Source organism: Anomaloglossus baeobatrachus, chromosome 12 (genome assembly GCF_048569485.1).
Source record: "Anomaloglossus baeobatrachus isolate aAnoBae1 chromosome 12, aAnoBae1.hap1, whole genome shotgun sequence".
In the NCBI taxonomy this organism is placed as follows: Eukaryota; Metazoa; Chordata; class Amphibia; order Anura; family Aromobatidae; genus Anomaloglossus; species Anomaloglossus baeobatrachus.
In genome coordinates, this window is record NC_134364.1 from 81777293 (window position 1) to 81797629 (window position 20337).

Below are 20337 nucleotides of genomic sequence, written 5' to 3' on the forward strand. Positions count from 1 at the left end.
AAAGTTGATTTTAATCAATAGATCTTGGAATAGTTATGATTTATACAATAGAGCATGATTAAAAAAAATGTTCCTGTGCTTAGATAATCTTATATATGTGTCCCTGCTATGTACTGTGTAATGGCCGTGTCTGACCGTACATGGGGCATTGTCTGATCATAACACATCTCCTGTGCTGAGATCTTATATATGTGCCCTTGCTGTGTACTGTTCAATGACCGTGTCTGACCGTACAGGGACATGGTCTGATCACACCACATCTCCTGTGCTGAGATAATCTTATATATGTGCCCCTGCTGTGCACTGTGTAATGGCCGTGTCTGACCTTACAGGGACAAGATCTGATCATACCACATCTCCTGTGCTGAGATAATCTTATATATGTGTCCCTGCTGTGTACTGTGTAATGGCATTGTCTGACCGTACATGGGGCATGGTCTGATCATACCACATCCCCTGTGGTGAGATCTTATGTATGTGCCCCTGCTGTGTACTGTGTAATGGCCGTGTCTGACCGTACATGGGCCATGGTCTAATCATACCACATCTCCTGTGGTGAGATAATTTTGTATATGTGTCCCTGCTGTGTACTGTGTAATGGCCGTGTCTGACCGTACAGGGACATGGTCTGATCATACCACAGCTCCTGGGCCGGGAAAGAGGCAAAACACTTATTTCAGTAGCTGCCCCTTCTGGGCTGTGACGAGCAGTGAAATTCCGCCTACAGCCCAGTAACTTATGGAGACCGGGGCCCTATCAATCCATGTTGTGAATAAGGAGGGCCATAGACCAGACCATAAAGCAGTTGGATGCACAGTGTTTGCTGCTCAGACGGTCGCACTCTTTGTGATTTTTTTTTTCCCCAGCCCTTTCCCTGAAGTTGCTGAATCGGTGCAGCAAGAGCTTGAATCTTACCGGAACCAAGAGGATGAAGTGAAAAGACTGAAAACTATAATGGTAAGGATATTATATCACTATGAGCAAATATCACAACATGTTTTCCTTTGCATTGTTGCATTATAAATCATTTTGACAATTCAAATCTAGTGTTATACCGCTCTTTACACACTGCCTGTGCATTGTAATAGTTCACTGTGGCAAGAATTTACTGTTTTCCAAATGCATTATGGCTTCAGTTGATATTGGAAACCATGTAGATCTGCCAGACCTGCTAAAAATGAGGTAGCAATACTTGTACCACAGAGTTCCTGATACAATTAAATGTTTGAAGACTGACTGTAAACCCCCTCAACCTCTCAAGACAGAGAAATGATAGTATAATGTGTTAGCAATGCCATTACAGCTCTGACATTTAAGCTACACTCTTTCCAGTAGAACTGCTGGAGTGACAGCCCTGTAATGTTAGGAGATTTTTCTGATTGAAAAAGATTTTCTCCTCTTCAAAGCAATTTTTAAAAAAAAAAACAGAGCAAACTCATTAATTACTTACTGGGATTTTTTTTTAAAGCAGATTGGAGACTTGTAGTGCATGAAAACCTCGGTGCTTATTGAGGTATTTTTGTTAACATAATGTTACCTGTTTTTTTGGGGGGGGGGCATTAGAGGCAGAGCAGAGACATATATACCAGGAAGGGGCCAGGATGGGGGACATATAAACCAGGAGGGGCCCAGGAAGGGGACATATATACAAGAAGGATGACATATATACCAGGTAGGAGACAAAAACCAGGATGGGCACATATATACCAGAATGGGCCCATGATGGGGGACATATAAACCAGGAGGGGCCGAGGAAGGGGAAATATATACAAGGATGGGGACAAAAACCAGGATGGGGACATATATACCAGGAGGGGCCCAGGATGGGGACATATATACCAGGAGGGACCCAGGATGGGGACATATATACCAGGAGAAGGACATATATTCCAGGAGGGGCCCAGGATGAGGATATATACCAGGAGGGGGACTTGTATATAAACATGGCTTTTATTGATACAAAACATATAAGGCTGACAAAAACAAAAGGTTGAAAGCACAAATATCAAGAGAAAAAGACTGGATGATTATATTATTTTTCTGTGGACAATGCCTTGGTTATATACTTATTGTGCATCCTATTATCAGTGCTCTGATACTTCACTGGGGAAAACTACGGGATTAATATTTCCAACCCCCTATTTCATCCATTCTTTTTCTCTTGTCAATCATGTTTTAACCTTTTTTTTTTTGTCTGCCTTATATGTTTTGTAGCAGCCATGTTTCCAGTGAAGAAAAACAGTATTTAGTCAGCCACCAATTGTTCAAGTTCTCCCACTTAGAAAGATGAGAGAGGCCTGTAATTGATATCATAGGTAGACCACTACTATGCGAGACAAAATAAGAAAACAAATCCAGAAAATCATACAAGAACACTGATAATCTTCCTCGATCTGGGGCTCCATGCAAGATCTCACCCCATGGGGTCAAAATGATCACAAAAACAGTGAACAAAAATCCTATAACCAAACGGGGGGACCTTGTGAATGACCTGCATAGAGCTGGGACCACCGTAACAAAGGCTACCATCAGTAACACACTATGCCGCCAGAGACGCAGAACCTGCAGTGCCAGATGTGTTCCCCTCCTTAAGCCAGTACATATCTGAGCCCGTCTGAAGTTTGCTAGAGAGCATTTGGATTATCCAGAAGAGTATTGGGAGAATGTCATATGGTCTGAGGAAACGAAAGTAGAACTGTTTGGTAGAAACACAACTCGTCGTGTTTGGAGGATGCAGCTGAGTTGCATCCAAAGAACACCATACCTACTGTGAAGCATGGGGGTAGTAACATCATGCTTTGAGGCTGTTTCTCTGCAAAGAGACCAGGACGACTGATCCATGTACATGAAAGAATGAATGGGGCCATGTATTGTGAGATTTCGAGTGCAAACCTTCTTCCATCAGCAAGGGCATTGAAGATGAAACGTGGCTGGGTCTTTCAGCATGATAACGATTCCAAGCACATCGCCAGGGCAATGAAGGAGTGGCTTCGTAAGAAGCATATGAAGTTCCTGGAGTGGCCTAGCCAGTCTCCAGGTCTCAACCCCATTAAAAACCTTTAGAGGGAGTTGAAAGTCCGTGTTGCCCAGCGACAGGCCCAAAACATCACTGTTCTAGAGGAGATCTGCATGAAGGAATGGGCCAACATACCACCAACAGTGTGTGCCAAACCTGTGAAGACCTACAGAAAACGTTTGTCCTCTGTCATACAGAAAGGTAATGTACATTGGGCACTGTTATACAGAGGGGCACTGTATGTGGGAGGATATTTAACAGAGGGGCAGTTTGTGTGTGGGGGATATTATACAGAGGAGCAGTGTATGGGGGGATATTATACAGAGGAGCAGTGTATGGGGGGATATTATACAAAGGAGCAGTGTGTGTCGGGGGAATACTATACAGAACTGCAGTGTGTGCAGGTGAGTATAATAAAAGGTGTCTCTTACGTTATACAGTGCGGCCTGGGCACTTATATACAATATTATAGAATGCTGTATATAAGAACTGGTGGCGGCCTGAGCTTATAGTGGACAAATCTGGCGAGGGGTTCCCTTTAAGGGTTTCCTTTATGTTCTATAGTTGTGACCAAAAGTTTACAAACTGACAAATTTTGGTTTTCTCTCAGTTTGCTGCTTCCGTGTTTCAGGATCTTTTAGTTTGATGTTTCTATGGTTATTGAAGGACAAAGATCAGAAAATCACAAGTTTTGAGGCTTTTATTCACAAATACATCAAGTTTATGTAAACACTCAATATTAACAAGGTTGACTTTTTTCATGCTGAATGTCAGCTTCTGGGACAAATACCGACCTGATGTAATACATTCTAGACTGATCAGTGCTTGAAATTTATCACAATTTCTGTGGATTTGTTTGCCCAACCTCTTTTTGAGGACTTACCACAGGTTTTGAATGGAATTGAGCTCTCTGGAGTTCCCTGGCCATGGATCCAAAATTTTAATGTTTTGTTCACCGAGCCACTTAGTTATCACGTTTGCCTTGTGACATGGTCTCCATTATACTTGGAAAACCATTGCTCATCACCAATTTGCTCCTGGATGGTTGTGAGAAGGTGCTCTTGGAGGATGTTTAGATCCCATTCTTAATTCATGGCAATGTTGTTATGTAAAGTTGTGAGTGAGCCCCCTCCATGGATGAGAAGCCCCCACAAATGAATGGTCTCAGGAGGCTTAACTGTTGGCAGACACAGGACTCATGGTAGTGCTTACCTGCTCTTCTCTAGATAATCATTCTTCTAGATGTCCCAAATAGTCTACAGAGGGCTTCATCAGAGAAAATAAATGTAAAGTCCAGTCCAGTTACTTCCCGCTAAGTTACTTGATATGATGACGTCTCGTCAGACTGTTTGGGACATCTGGAACGTTGATTGTCCAGAGAAGAATAAGTGAGCACTCCCATTCGAACTGTGCCATGTCATGCTTTTCCTTCTTGGAGCGGGCTCACGCACAATTTTGACTAAGGACAGTGCCATGAGTAAAGGACAGGATCTAAACATCCACTTTTGAAGAATTGGTCAGGCATAGCCACACCCTGACCCAACTCAGCTCCGCCGATTTTTGGCTAAGCTGACAAAAAATGGGTAAAAGTTGAAATTTTGTTTTTGCAAATTTGCATTATGCAAAACTTTTGCTACTTTTCAGAGTTTTACTTCAGTATTTCTGCATAAACACCTTGATGCCTTGGGGCTAAAGTGTTCTTTTAAGAGTGGTATGTACTCACAGGTACCGTACAGACCAAAAGTTTGGACACACCTTCTCATTCCAAGAGTTTTCTTTGTTTTCATGACTGAAAATTGTAGATTCACATTGAAGGCATCAAAACTATTAATTAACACATATGGAATGAAATACTTAACAAAAAATTGGGAAACAACTAAAAATATGTCTTATATTCTAGGTTCTTCAAAGTAGCCACCTTTTGCTTTGATTACTGCTTTGCACACTCTTGGCATTCTCTTGATGAGCTTCAAGAGGTAGTCACCGGAAATGGTTTTCACTTCACAGGTGTGCCCTGTTAGGTTTAATAAGTGGGATTTCTTGCCTTATAAATGGGGTTGGGACCATCAGTTGTGTTGTGCAGAAGTCTGGTGGATACACAGCTGATAGTCCTACTGAATAGACTGTTAGCTGCTTTTTTCTTGCCATAATACAAATTCTAATTAAAGAAAAATGAGTGGCCATCATTACTTTAAGAAATGAAGGTCAGTCAGTCTGAAAAATTGGGAAAACTTTGAAAGTGTCCCCAAGTGCAGTGGCAAAAACCATCAAACGCTACAAAGAAACTGGCTCACATGAGGACCGCCCCAGGAAAGGAAGACCAAGAGTCACCTCTGCTGCGGAGGATAAGTTTATCCGAGTCATCAGCCTCAGAAATCGCAGGTTAACAGCAGCTCAGATTAGAGACCAGGTCAATGCCACACAGAGTTCTAGCAGCAGACACATCTCTAGAACAATTGTTAAGAGGAGACTTTGTGCAGCAGGCCTTCATGGTAAAATAGCTGCTAGGAAACCACTGCTAAGGACAGGCAACAAGCAGAAGAGACTTGTTTGGGCTAAAGAACACAAGGAATGGACATTAGACCACTGGAAATCTGTACTTTTGTCTGATGAGTCCAAATTTGAGATCTTTGGATCCAACCACCGTGTCTTTGTGCGATGCAGAAAAGGTGAACGGATGGACTCTACATGGCTGGTTCCCACCCTGAAGCATGGAGGAGATGGTGTGGGGGTGCTTTGCTGGTGACATTGTTGGGGATTTATTCCAAATTGAAGGCATACTGAACTAGCATGGCTACCACAGCATCTTTCAACTGCGTGCTATTCCATCCGGTTTGCGTTTAGTTGGACCATCATTTATTTTTCAACAGGACAATGACCCCGTGTAAGGGCTATTTGACTAAGAAGGAGAGTGATGGGGTGCTACGCCAGATGACCTGGCCTCCACAGTCACCAGACCTGAACCCAATTGAGATCGTTTGGGGTGAGCTGGACCACAGAGTGAAGGCACAAGGGCCAACAAGTGCGAAGCATCTCTGGGAACTCCTTCAAGACTGTTGGAAGACCATTTCCGGTGACTACCTCTTGAAGCTCATCAAAAGAATGCCAAGAGTGTGCAAAGCAGTGATCAAAGCAAAATTTGGCTACTCTGAAGAACCTAGAATATAAGACATATTTTCAGTTGTTTCACACTTTTTTGTTAAGTATTTCATTCCACATGTGTTAATTCATAGTTTTGATGCCTTCAATGTGAATCTACAAATTTCAGAGTCATGAATATAAAGAAAACTCTTTGAGAAGGTGTGTCCAAACATTTTGTCTGTACTGTACATGTGCTGATTGTATATATCTTGGTAACCTTGTAAATTAATTTTGATTCCCATATGGAGTTTCATGTCTCTCTGTTTTTCTCAGGGCTTGGAAGGTGAAGATGAAGGTGCAATCAGTATGTTGTCCGACAACACAGCAAAACTTACGTCTGCGGTCAGGTAGGTGCTGGGTAGATGCTGTTTATAGGAAATATATTACCAGGAAATTACCTATTGATGGCTTTTTTAAGTTAAACATTTTTTTTATGTTTTTGTGCTTTTATTGATTAATTTTCCACGTTACTATTTATATTAAAATTGCTTTCTATTTATTTCCTAAAGTTAAGTTAAAGGGGTTTTCCCGTTAAAGGGGTTTTTCCCACTAACAATGTTAGTCTTAATCAATAGATCTTTGAATAATAAGTTCCACAATTGGATGTTATATAAAATGTTCCTGTGCTGAGATAATCCTATATATGTGTCCCTGCTGTGTGCTGTGTAATGGCCGTGTCTGACCGTACAGGGACATGGTCTGATGATACCACAGCTCCTGGGCTGAGATAATCTTATATATGTGTCCCTGCTGTGTAATGGCCGTGTCTGACCGTACAGAGACATGGTCTAATGATACCACAGCTCCTGGGCTGAGATAATCTTCTATATGTGTCCCTGCTGTGTAATGGCCGTGTCTGACCGTACAGGGACATGGTCTGATGATACCACAGCTCCTGGGCTGAGATAATCTTCTATATGTGTCCCTGCTGTGTGCTGTGTAATGGCCGTGTCTGACTATACAGGGACATGGTCTGATCATAGCACATCTCCTGGGCAGGGGAGGAAAAAAAAAGAGTATAAAGACATTACAGTATGGGATCACATATTAACCTTTTTTTGAGGTAAACATTTTTTAAAAACAAACAGGGAAATGTTTTACCTCACAGAACGAATCAGCTGTGATCCCGTGCTGTGCTATCTGTATACTTTCTTTTGTGTCCATCTTTTCTTGACTTGTTTCTTGCTATCCAGACTTCTGCATGGTGAATATGTCTTCCTCTCGTGTCCTTCAGCTCTCTTCCAGAACTTCTAGAAAAGAAGAGGCTCATAGATCTACATACCAATGTGGCCACTGCAGTTTTGGAGCATATCAAGGTCAGTTGTGAAATGTTAAATTTTTCACTGCTTTGTGTGGCTACAAATAGTGAGAAAGGCCAAGTGCTTCTCTTAAGGCCCAGTCACACACAACGACTTACCAGCGATCCCGAAAACGATGCGACCTGATAGGGATCGCAGGTAAGTTGCTGGGAGGTCGCAGGTGAGATGTCACACAGTCAGACCTTACCAGCGATGCAGGAACAATACAGGTCGCAGTAGCGACCTGTATAACGATCTCAGCAGTCACTGTGACCCTGTCACACAGTGTCACACACAGCGATGCGTCCTGCCCAGCAGGACATCGCCTTTGAAGAAAATGGCCTGGACAATTCTGCAACGACTAGAGATCTCACAGCAGGGGCCTGATCGCTGGTAGGTGTCACACATAACGAGATCGCTAACGGGATCGCTACTGCGTCACCAAAACCGTGACTCAGCAGCGATCTCGCTAGCGATCTCGTTATGTGTGACGGGACCTTAAGCTGTGGCCGTGCCAGATAATGGCCAAACAATATCATACCCTGTGAGTTGGCCAAATATCACATCAAAGTCATGTGCCTACACAATCAATGAGAAGACCACCATTCTGACCTTACCCGAATGCATAAAGCCAGCTAGGGCTTAAGGGTTCCCACCTTAGACCCGTTTGCTTCTCATACACAACCCATTATAAGAAAGTGCAGTCCTTCAGCGATTGAGCCTATAAATAAATTAATATTACAAAATTATGTTTCTCTAACCAGCTTAACTATGAAATCAAATCTACACAAAGTAACAAAACCGTTTCATTAACTTTCTTGCACAAGTCCTGAGTTCCATGATTTATAATTGGCCAACATCCGTCGTTCCTTGCTGGCCCTGAGAACTGACACTTCCAGAGAACAACTCCTGCCTTTCCCACAACAGAGCTTGGTGTAGAAGCACATAGAGCTAGGCACAAATAATGGAATGCTTTATCTTTGGGATGGGATGTGTTGATGGCTTTGCCATGAACCTTCGACCAGGCTGACTTCAGTTTGCTCTCCTTACTGCAAGTGAGGAGCCCTTGAAAAGTTGTGCGTGTAGAAAAAAATCCATAAATCATATGTGATATGGATATATGGATTTTTCTTTCATAAATCAATAGTACACCTGAAATAAAAAAAAAAAAACAACAAAAAACTTTGGTATATTTTGTGCCAGGACTAGGGCTGAGCGGATCCGAACTGTAAAAGTCCGGATCCACGCGGTTGCTGGCTGAGAATACCAGCCCTCAGCCGGCATTATCATGGCTGGGGATGAAAATTAGGGGGGACCGCATGTCGTATTTTTTTTTAATTATTTATTTAAATAATTGGAAAAAAAAAAAAGCCGCATCACCGGCAGAGCCACACACTTCTGACAGGAGCGTGCATGTGTTTCTGTAGACATGCACGCTCATGTTCAGAGAGCGCAGGCTGTGGCGGCTGATGTCATGTCAAACTTGTACGAGTCTGACAGCGCACTGACAGCGCATCACCGGCAGAGCCACACACTTCTGACAGGAGCGTGCATGTGTTTCTGTAGACATGCACGCTCATGTTCAGAGAGCGCAGGCTGTGGCGGCTGATGTCATGTCAAACTTGTACGAGTCTGACAGCGCACTGACAGCGCATCACCGGCAGAGCCACACACTTCTGACAGGAGCGTGCATGTGTTTCTGTAGACATGCACGCTCATGTTCAGAGAGCGCAGGCTGTGGCGGCTGATGTCATGTCAAACTTGTACGAGTCTGACAGCGCATCACCGGCAGAGCCACACACTTCTGACAGGAGCGTGCATGTGTTTCTGTAGACATGCACGTTCACCATACTGACCCGCAGACACTTGCACTGCTTTTCCTGCTCACCGGCCGTTCTTCCGCCCGTTATTGGTTGCAGTCAGCTGACCCTCAGGGTGGGGGCACGTCTAGCTGCACCAATTACACGCACCGGTGGGCGGGCCAAACAATGAATATTGAATTGTCGGCTCCGGATGAGACAAGCGTGACCTGGAAGGAGTCTCCAGATTCTGGTCCCCATACACTTTTATATGGGCACCAGAATCCGGAGCGGATCCGTATTATTTTTTTTTTTTTTTTTTTTAATCCGGCAGGGATCCGCCGGTCCCGGATTTTGGCGGATTCTATCAGCCCTAGCCAGGACTGATCTTTCATTCTCAAAATTTTCAATTCATGGGTGAAATCTGTCTATATTGAATACAGATTTCACTATTACTGAGGGAGGAGATGACAGTCAGTGAACTTGCAGTAGAATGTCTCTGGCGTCTGCTTCTTTCCTCCTCCATAGAATTTTAAAAGCATCAATTGCCATCTCCTATCTCAGTACCGTATATACTAGTGTATAAGCTGACTTTTTCAGCACATTTTTTTATGCTGACAAAGTCTCCCTCGGCTTATACTTGAGTGAGGGTCCCACTCATGGCCGGTTTTAGCTATGTGCAATCGTACAGGGCGCCGGCCACCAGACTGCAGTAGAGGCGACAGCGAGTCAAGTTAGTTGCTGTGCACACTGATCACTGCTGCCCCTCTGATATATTCCATGTCTGTAGCCCAGGGGTCTTAAACACTCAGACTGCAAGCAGAAAGACACCTTGATGATCTCGTCCGGTACACCAGGCTGTGGCTGCCATCAGCACTTGACTTCAGTTGAATGATTTGCGGTGACACAAATCATTTAACTGTAGTAAATAAAGCGTTGACAGCAGTGGCAGCCCCATGTACCTACCGAGATCATCGAGGGGTCTACGTGCTTGTGGTGCGCAAGAAGCAAGTAAGAAGACACTGAGGGAACAGAGGACAGATGAGAATTTTTTTTGTGTGTATATATGAGCAATGGCATAATGGGAGACAAGAAGAGGACCAATATGAGGACATTACTAAAGTATGGGCACATTACTACAGGGCACAAGAAAGGGCATATACTACAGGAGACAAGAATACAGCACATTACAATAGGAGACAAGGATGGGCACATTACTACAGGAGACAAGAATGAGCACATTACAATAGGAGACAAGGATGGGCACATTACTATAGGAGACAAGGATGAGCACATTACTACAGGGAACAAGGATGAGCACATTACTACAGGAGACAAGGATACAGGAGACAAGGATGAGCACATTACTACAGGAGACAAGGATACAGGAGACAAGGATGAGCACATTACTACAGGAGACAAGAATGAGCACATTACAATAGGAGACAAGGATGGGCACATTACTATAGGAGACAAGGATGAGCACATTACTACAGGAGACAAGGATGAGCACATTACTACAGGAGACAAGGATACAGGAGACAAGGATGAGCACATTACTACAGGGGACAAGGAGGGGCACATTACTACAGGTCACAAGGATGAGCACATTACTACAGGAGACAAGGATACAGGAGACAAGGAGGGGCACATTACTACAGGTCACAAGGATGGGCACATTACTACAGGAGACAATAAGTGCACATTACTACAGGAGACCAGGATAGGGCACATTACTACAGGGAACAAGGATGGGCACATATACTACAGGTGACAAGAATAGGGCACATTACCACAGGGCACAGGGATGGGCACATTACTACAGGACACAAGGATAGGGCACATTTCTACTGGGCACATTACTACAGGGTACAAAAATGGGGCACATTACATTTTTATTGGTATCTATTTATTTATTTTTTAAATTTACCAATATCTAGTGAATTTCTTACCCTAGGCTTATACTTCAGTCAATACGTGTTCCCAGTTTTGTGTGGTAAAATAGGGTGCCACTGCTTATCTTCGGGTCAGCTTATACTTGAGTATATATAGTATACGTACAGAGGCTGCGCTGACAAAGTTAGCATATATAATGCCTGCCTTTTAGTGAGATACCGTATAGGAAAGTACAGCCTACGGAGTGAAGCAGGCCATATCTTCAGGTTCCTCGGTAGCCATACTCTTTGCTCATAACTCAAGGCTTTGTATGTGATAACAGCAGGATGATTAGTGATCATGAAGCACAAAGTATAGAAATGAGAGACAGATGATCTCGGGCTTCTGCCGCCAGACGTTCTGCACCGCGAGCCTCCGCACATCGGCCTGCTCAGGCCTCGTCCCATAACTCTGTGTTATGAAGTGTGTCAGCTCTAATTGCACATCCCGGCTATTCTTGCTTTTTCAGATTATGTTGTAAGTTAAGATAATTTGTTTGTCAAGCCAATTGAGACTGATGTTTCTGTGGAAAAATGTTCCTAACTGAGAATGTTTTACAGTTTCCAATTTTCTAGCAAAAAAAAAAAAAAAAGTCTTGAAACACATCCCAAAAAAATAAAGATCAGATTAACCTGTTGTACTTATTTTAGGTCTATAACTTATTTGAAGCCATTCCAACATATTTCACATTCCGCGTTACTGATCTGATTAATTGGACAGTACATTAACTGATGAAATTACTGATCTCTGTAGAGCGTAGCCGGTAATCATTAGCCCCTCTATGTAGAGACATGGTGGGAGTCACAGGTCACACGCAGATGTCATTGTGTGACTGTGTGGTATGTCCATAGACAAATAGGTCAATGCAGCAAAGTCAAAGAACTATGTGCAAAGAAGAGACAAGCGCAATAGGGTTTTATCCGATAGATGACTTGCTTACCTGGGAGGGTTGTGTGAGACACAACTACTGGTCTTCTGCGAACCCCAAGACCGTGGAAATATAGATGCTGGAATTGGAAGGGTTAAAGACAGAGCTTGCCGTTATGAAGAGACAAAGACTTACTTAGGCAAATTATTTATTCTCACCGCGTTTCGGAGTGGATACTCCTCCTTCAGGAAAATCACCTTCGCATATTACAAACACATGGGAGTATACGGTATACAGTGCGGTACAGATTTCCAAAAAGAGCGCAAAGAAACCGGCCGTGAGACCAGCTGAGGAGTATCCACTCCGAAACGCGTTGACAATAAATCACTTGCCTAGCGTTCAAGTCTTCGTCTCTTCGTACTGATAGAGCGGTGTTTAACCCTTTCAATTCCAGCGTCTGTATTGACTTATAAAATACAGATGAGAGAGAGTGAACGTCATATTTTTTTATTGCTCGAGAGGAAACATTGGAGCTTGTATGTTCATTGTGTCTTTTATTGAGAACATTGAATAAAAGGGGTTTTCCAGCCTTGAGGTAAATTTCGGCAGCCAGTCTGTATGACTGCACATTGGCTGGTCCTGGCATTAAGCACACTGTCAGAATTCCCCTCAATTGCCAGTTCAAGCAGGTGGTTACGTGACTACCAGAATGCACTTTGCAAATTCGTTGTCACTTGCCAACTAGACTCCCATCTTCTTCTCTCAATGCAAACCACATACTGGCAGTCACTTGAGTTTTCTAAAATCGCAGTTGAGGTGAATACTGACAGTCTGCTTAATTGCACACTGTCAGTAATTGGCAATCTGCAGATATGATCAATTGGGTTTAGGTCAGGGCTCTGGCTGGGCCAGTCAAGAATGGTCAGAGTTGTTCTGAAGCCACTCCTTTTGTTATTTTAGCTGTGTGCTCAGGGTTAGTCTTGCTGGAAGCTGAACCTTCGGCCAAGTCTGAGGTCCAGAGGACTCTGGAAGAGGTTTTCTTCCAGGATATCAATGTACTTGGCCGCATTCATCTTTCCTGCAATTACAACCAGTCGTCCTGTCCCTGCAGCTGAAAAACTCCCACTTAGCATGATGCTGCCACCACCATGTTTCACTGTTGGGATTGTATTGGGCATGTGATGAGCAGTGAATGGTTTTCTCCACACATAGTTCTTGGAATTATCACCAAAAAGTTCTATCTTCGTCTTATCAGACCAGAGAATCTTATTTCTCATAGTCTGGGAGTCCTTCATGTGTTTTTTTGCAAACTCTATGCAGGCTTTCATATGTCTTGCACTGAGGAGAGGCTTCCGTCGGGCCACTCTGCCATAAAGCCCCGACTGGTGGAGGGTTGCAGTGATAGTTGATTTTGTGTAACTTTCTCCCATCTCCCTATTGCATCTCTGGAGCTCAGCCACAGTAATATTGGGGTTCTTCTTTACCTCTCTGACCAAGGCTGTTCTCCCACGATTGCACAGTTTGGCTGGACAGCCAGGTCTAGGAAGAGTTCTGGTGGTCCCAAACTTCTTCCATTTAGGATTATGGAGGCCACTGTGTTCTTAGGGACCTTGAGTACTGCAGAAATTCTTTTGTAACCTTGGCCAGATCTGTGCCTTGCCACAATTCTGTCTCTGAGCTGTTTGGGTAGTTCCTTTGACCTCATGATTCTCATTTGGCCTGACATGCACTGTGAGCTGTTAGGTCTTATATAGATAGGACTTGATTTGGAAAGGCACACACCGATCAGTTTAATTAAACACAGCTCTACTCCAATGAAGGAGTAGAACCATCTCAAGAAGGATCACAAGGAAATGGACAGCATGTGACTTAAGCGGGCTTTACACGCTGCGACATCGCTAGCCGATGCTAGCGATGTCGAGCGTGATAGCACCTGCCCCCATCGTACGGCCGTTATGTGGTGATCGCTGCTGTAGCTCACATAATCGCCACGGCAGCGTCACACGCACATACCTGCTCTGCGACATCGCTCTGACCGGCGAACCGCCTCCTTTCTAAGGGGGTGGTTCGACCGGCGAACTGCATCCTTTCTAAGGGAGTGGTTCGTTCAGCGTCACAGCGACGTCACTAAGCGGCCGCCAGCTCAAAGCGGAGGGGCAGAGATGAGCGGGACAAACATCCCGCCCACCTCCTTCCTTCCTCATTGCCGGTGGACGCAGGTAAGGCGAGGTTCCTCGTTCCTGCGGCGTCAAACATAGCGATGTGTGCTGCCGCAGGAACGAGGAACAACATCGCTACTGCAGCAGCAACGATAATTGAGAAGAGGGGGGCATGTCACCAATTAGCGATTTTGAATGTTTTTGCGACGATTCAAAATCGCTAATAGGTGTCACACGCAACGACACAGCTAACGCGGCCGGATGTGCGTCACAAATTCCGTGACTCCAACGAGATCGCTTTAGCGATGTCGTAGCGTATAAAGCCACCTTTAAATATGACTGTCTGAATACTTATGACCATGTGATATTTCAGTTTTTCTTGTTTTTAATAAATTTGCAAAAATTTCTACATTTCTGTTAAGATGGGGTGCAGAGTGTACATTAATGAGTAAAAAAAATGAACTTTTTTGAATTTACCAAATGGCTGCAATGAAACAAAGAGTAAAAAATTTAAAGGGGTCTGAAAACTTTCCGTACCCAGTGTATACCCCGGTATAAAAGAGTAACTGTTTCAATTTCTCTTATACATCAATATGCAAGTGAAGATTACCATAACTTTGTAATTTTTCTCATGGATGGCTTATGTAATTTTGAGCAAAACTGCAAACTAATATTGTTTTGCAACCGCATATGAATGTTCTTAGATTTAGCCACAAAACTAGATTTTGTTTTACGTTACTGGAATCGTGCTGAGAGCCTGACTCTATTAAAATCATGTTCTTTTACATTTGATTTGTGAATAAATAGGTTTTTTTGGGGTTTTTTTAACGACCTATGCAATCTTTCCACTATTCATTTTACAGTTAGAGTTTATTGAGGGTCAACCATGTGAAAATCCACATCACAAATTGATGTTAACGGGAATCTGTCAGTAAGATCAAAACTATACACTGTGTGCAGAATTATTTGGCAAATGAGTATTTTGATCACATGATACTTTGTATACATGTTGTCCTACTCCAAGCTGTATAGGCTGAGAGCCAACTACCAATTAAGTAAATCAGGTGATGTGCATCTCTGTAATGAGGAGGGGTGCCGTGTAATGACATCAACACCCTATGTAAGGTGTGCTTAATTATTAGGCAACTCCCTTTCCTTTAGCAAAATGGGTCAGAAGAGAGATTTGATGGGCTCTGAAAAGTCCAAAATTGTGAGATGTCTTGCAGAGGGATGCAGCAGTCTTGAAATTGCCAAACTTTTGAAGCATGAACATCAAGTGTTTCATGGCAAATAACCAACAGGGTCGCAAGAAGCGTGTTGGGAAAAAAAGGCGCAAAATAACTGCCCATGAATTGAGGAAAATCAAGCGTGAAGCTGCCAAAATGCCATTTGCCACCAGTTTGGCCATATTTCAGAGCTGCAACGTTACTGGAGTATCAAAAAGCACAAGGTGTGCCATACTCAGGGACATGGCCAAGGTAAGGAAGGCTGAAAAACCACCACCTCTGAACAAGAAATATAAAATAAAACGTCAAGACTGGGCCAAGAAATATCTTAAGACTGATTTTTCAAAGGTTTTATGGACTGATGAAATGAGAGTGACTCTTGATGGGCCAGATGGATGGGCCAGAGGCTGGATCAGTAAAGGGCAGAGAGCTCTACTCCGACTCAGACGCCAGCAAGGTGGAGGTGGGGTACTGCTATGGGATGGTATCATCAAAGATGAACTTGTGGGACCTTTTCGAGTTGAGGATGGAGTGAAGCTCAACTCCCAGACCTACTGCCAGTTTCTGGAAGACAACTTCTTCAAGCAGTGGTACAGGAAGAAGTCTGTATCGTTCAAGAAAGACATGATTTTTATGCAGGACAATGCTCCATCACATGCATCCAACTACTCCACCACGTGGCTGGCCAGTAAAGGTCTAAAAGATGAAAAAATAATGACATGGCCCCCTTGTTCACCTGATCTGAACCCCATAGAGAACCTGTGGTCCCTCATAATATTTAAGATCTACAGGGAGGGAAAACAGTACACCTCTCGGAACAGTGTCTGGAGGCAGTGATGGCTGCTGCACACAATGTTGATCGTAAACAGATCAAGCAACTGACAGAATCTATGGATGGTCGGCTGCTGAGTGTCATCATAAATAAAGGTGGCTATATTGGTCACTATTTTTTGGGGGTTTTGTTTTTGCATGTCAGAAATGTTTATTTCTAAATTTTGAGCAGTTATATTGGTTTACCTGGTGAAAATAAACAAGTGAGATGGGAATATATTTGGTTTTTATTAATTTGCCTAATAATTCTGCACAGTAATAGTTACCTGCAGAAACAGATATCCTCCTAAGATCGCCAAACCTAAAAAAAAAACCACTCCAACTGCCAAAAATATTAAGCTTTGATATTTGAGTCTTTTGGGTTGATTGAGAACATAGTTGTTGATCAATAATAAAATTCCTCTAAAATACAACTTGCCTAATAATTCTGCACACGGTGTATATATGGAGATGCCGGTCTTTGAAGGGTAAATCCATCAACACTTTTATGTCTTATTTCTGTTGCTGCATTACGAATTAATTAGTGCATTAACTCGCATGCAGATTCATTGTAATTCATTTGCCTCTAGAGGTTGATTTCCCACCTCTTAGCTTGATTGATAGCTCACTGTGTGATTTTCTTGTTTGGCACCTGATTTCAATCAGACAATGAGCGATCAATAGACCTAAAGAGAGGCCGTTGCTGGGCAGGGAAACAACCTCAGGAGGCAGGTATTAGTTAAGAGCTCTGTCGCATTCAGAGCACTTAACGGCCTCATTCGCATATGAGTGAAGACACTATTTTCTTAGGAATGCAACAACAGATAGAAGATACAAAGGTGTAGATGGATTGACAGTTCAAACACCTTCATGTCCATATGTGTGGTGTGGGGTGAGGTGGGGGCATGGATCCTCCTTACGGATTCCCTTTAAAGTTCACCTATCACCAGTCTACCTCCTCTGTAGATTGTTTTGCAGCTTGTGCATTTTGTAAACTCTGTTTGTTCTACTATAGTACACTGCAAATATCCTGCCATGTGTCAGAACAGCCACATTAACTCCTTTTGTGACACATTCAGAAACTGACATGAAGGTGAATAGAGAATCTTATCCTGTGAAACCGCTCAACATAAAGGAGCTGGCTTCCGTGCTTACCCTCTTTTTTTTTTTTTCTCTATTCTTGCCTTAAAGGAAATGTATACGATCTCCTGTTTTATTTATGACACTTACATGTGGTTTGTGCAATTCTCTTCAGCATCTCCAGATGTTTGTTATACCTTGTCAGCAAATTGCACGGAAAATGCTCAATACTGTCTCTTTTTTTTAAGTTTTGTCCTTTGTACAGTACAGACCAAAAGTTTGGACACACCTCTTTCAAAGAGTTTTCTTTATTTTCATGACTCTGAAAATTGTAGATTCACATTGAAGACATCAAAACTATGAATTAACACATGTGGAATGAAATACTTAAAAAAATTGTGAAACAAGTGAAAATATGTCTTATATTCTAGGTTGTTCAAAGTAGCCACCTTTTGTTTTGATTACTGCTTTGCATACTCTTGGCATTCTCTTGATGAGCTTCAAGAGGTAGTCACCGGAAATGGTTTTCCAACAGTCTTGAAGGAGTTCCCAGAGTTGCTTAGTACTTGTTGGCCCTTTTGCCTTCACTCTGCGGTCCAGCTCACCCCAAACCATCTCGATTGGGTTCAGGTCTGGTGACTGTGGAGACCAGGTCATCTGACGTAGCACCCCAACACTCTCCTTCTTAGTCAAATAGCCCTTTCACCCTTAAGTATTTCATTCCACATGTCTTAATTCATAGTTTTGATGCCTTCAATTTGAATCTACAATTTTCAGAGTCATGAAAATAAAGAAAACTCTTTGTATGAGAAGGTGTGTCTAAACTTTTGGTCTGTACTGTACATCAACGGTTTGTAAAAGAAATTTCTCAGCTCATCATTTCCAAAGTTTGACACATGCACACTTGTCATTTTGAAATCTAATTTCTTACAACCACCTTTTTATGTAAGAGAAAAATGGATTTGACCTGAGTGATTTCTTTTCTCATTGTTATGGGGGATGTAGATAGAATAGGTCCCTTGCGGCGGGCAGTTTGTCAGTGTCCTATGGTTATACAGGGATGTGTCAGAAGACAGTGTACCAAGCGCTAGAACCTTGAAGGCAATATTTTGACTTTTGCCTTCTGAATGCTGCTTTGTGCTGGGCATCTTGTCAGTCACTTACCGTTATGCATTTGCTCCATTAAATATGATTAATTGGTTAACTGTGTGAATTTCGATGTCTGCCTGTTTAATCAGTTTTTTTGTGCAGACACTTTCACACAGCCATGCGCTTGTATATTCTTTTGGCCAGGACTCTGAAGTCTTCATATGTTGCTTGTGATATGTGATCTCTGTCCCTGCTGCTCATATTCCATCTGCATTTTGCATCGTCCTAAGGAAACTGAGCATCAATCAGCTCCTCTGGTGTGTACTGGCAGCTCGCTGGCACATTGGGTGATTAAGTCAGTGCTTTGACTCAGTGTTTGTGTCTCGTAACACCCCAGCAGCTTAAAAGATTTCAACAAACAGCCCCTGTCTTTATCCTTGGCTTAAATAACTGTTCGCATTCACCAGTATCTTCTCCACCAAAAGCAGAAAAGAGCAAGCCACCCAAGCCTTGTCTGAAGACCTTTCCGCTTTGTGGTGCAGTGTCAGATGTCAGCCCGTCAGACCAGAGATTGATTTATCGCACTTTACATCTCAAGCTGTTCAATCTTCCCTCGGACGTCTTCTGCCTATTTGTTACCTAATGTCATAGTGTGGGCGTAGGGACAAGAAGAAATTGTATCCCATATTCCAGGTGCTCTCCCTCTTATGTGGATTTCGGGTTTATCGGCTTGATCATCTGTGGTTTTTGTATTAGCATTTTCTTGTGAGCCGCCTGAATAAAAGTAAATTGTCCAACATTGGATCTTATCATACAGCTGCAGTTTTATTTTTTCGCAGAGTTTTGGTATACGGGTGTGTAATTTCTCAGAATTGTTTCCTTAAAGACACAAAATGCTTTTTATGTACTTTAGGAAGTATGCATAATTTCAAAACTCTTCTTAGAAAATCATATTACTATCATATTGTTGCGGTCTTCTCTTTTTGAGATTAGTGAGAGGCTGGACTATCGTTTTTCATCATAAAATTAAATGTATATATTTCTTTATAGTAGCCTGTTTTGTTACGTTCTTCTTTCCTTAGTTACCCCTCTCTGTACACATTTTGTAGTTCCCTGGTGTTGGTCTTAGGTATGCATGAGTGTTTATTGCTACCCCTGTCAGTCTTTGTCGATGGGGTTTACTTCTGTTCTTGCCCTTACCCCTCAGGTGGTGGGTTGTGGAGGGGGTGTTACCATCAGGGACAAGTACAGGAGATGGGGAGACGTTGGGGGCCCAGACTTCGCTACTTTTAAGCATACCTCTGGTTTGAGGGAAAGCTTAGGGTACGCTTAGTCTGAGGGCTAGCATAGGGTCTCCCCGCCAGTCACCCTTCTTTTTCTGTCACCTCATGACAGATATGAATGATTGAAGGACTAGCCTGCAATTTTGGCAGGAAAATAGATGGTGGCATCAATTTAAAAGCCAATTTTGTGCCCACAACAGGTTTTGATGAGTTTTTGATTCTACATCTACAGTTCCAGCAAATTGGAGGGGATTTATAGAAATCTTCTGCCCACTGTGCTTTGCTATGTTCATTGACCTGCCTTATGTGCTTCAAATCCACAACTTTGCAATCACACTTGTGGGTACGCTGAGTAATATGTCCAGATTTCTCTCATAGACTTCCATTACATGCTGTAGTGTGTTTCCATGTAATCCACACAGGCCTGAGGAAGACATCTGTCTGCTAGTGAGATGCGCAGCCCTAAATCTTTTGATAAATTCTTATGTCCTGTCTGTCACACTAAGCAGCACTTTTAACATCCCACCCCTTTTATTTATTATATTATTTTTTATAATACTTTTTATCTGATACATGTTTTTTGCTCCGAAATATTACCTGGGGCAAGCTGCTGCTGATTCCTTCCATCTCTAG

General features: G+C 42.8%; 1 protein-coding gene across 1 annotated transcript in view; it reads left to right on the forward strand.

Annotated features, from left to right (window-relative positions):
- SCFD1 (sec1 family domain containing 1) overlaps positions 1-20337 on the forward strand; it is a 165306-nt gene that overhangs the window by 82801 nt on the left and 62168 nt on the right. The window contains exons 12-14 of the mRNA XM_075330962.1: positions 867-957; positions 6431-6504; positions 7392-7473. Of these exons, the coding sequence (XP_075187077.1) occupies positions 867-957; positions 6431-6504; positions 7392-7473 (247 nt within the window). The remainder of the gene's footprint in view (positions 1-866; positions 958-6430; positions 6505-7391; positions 7474-20337) is intronic.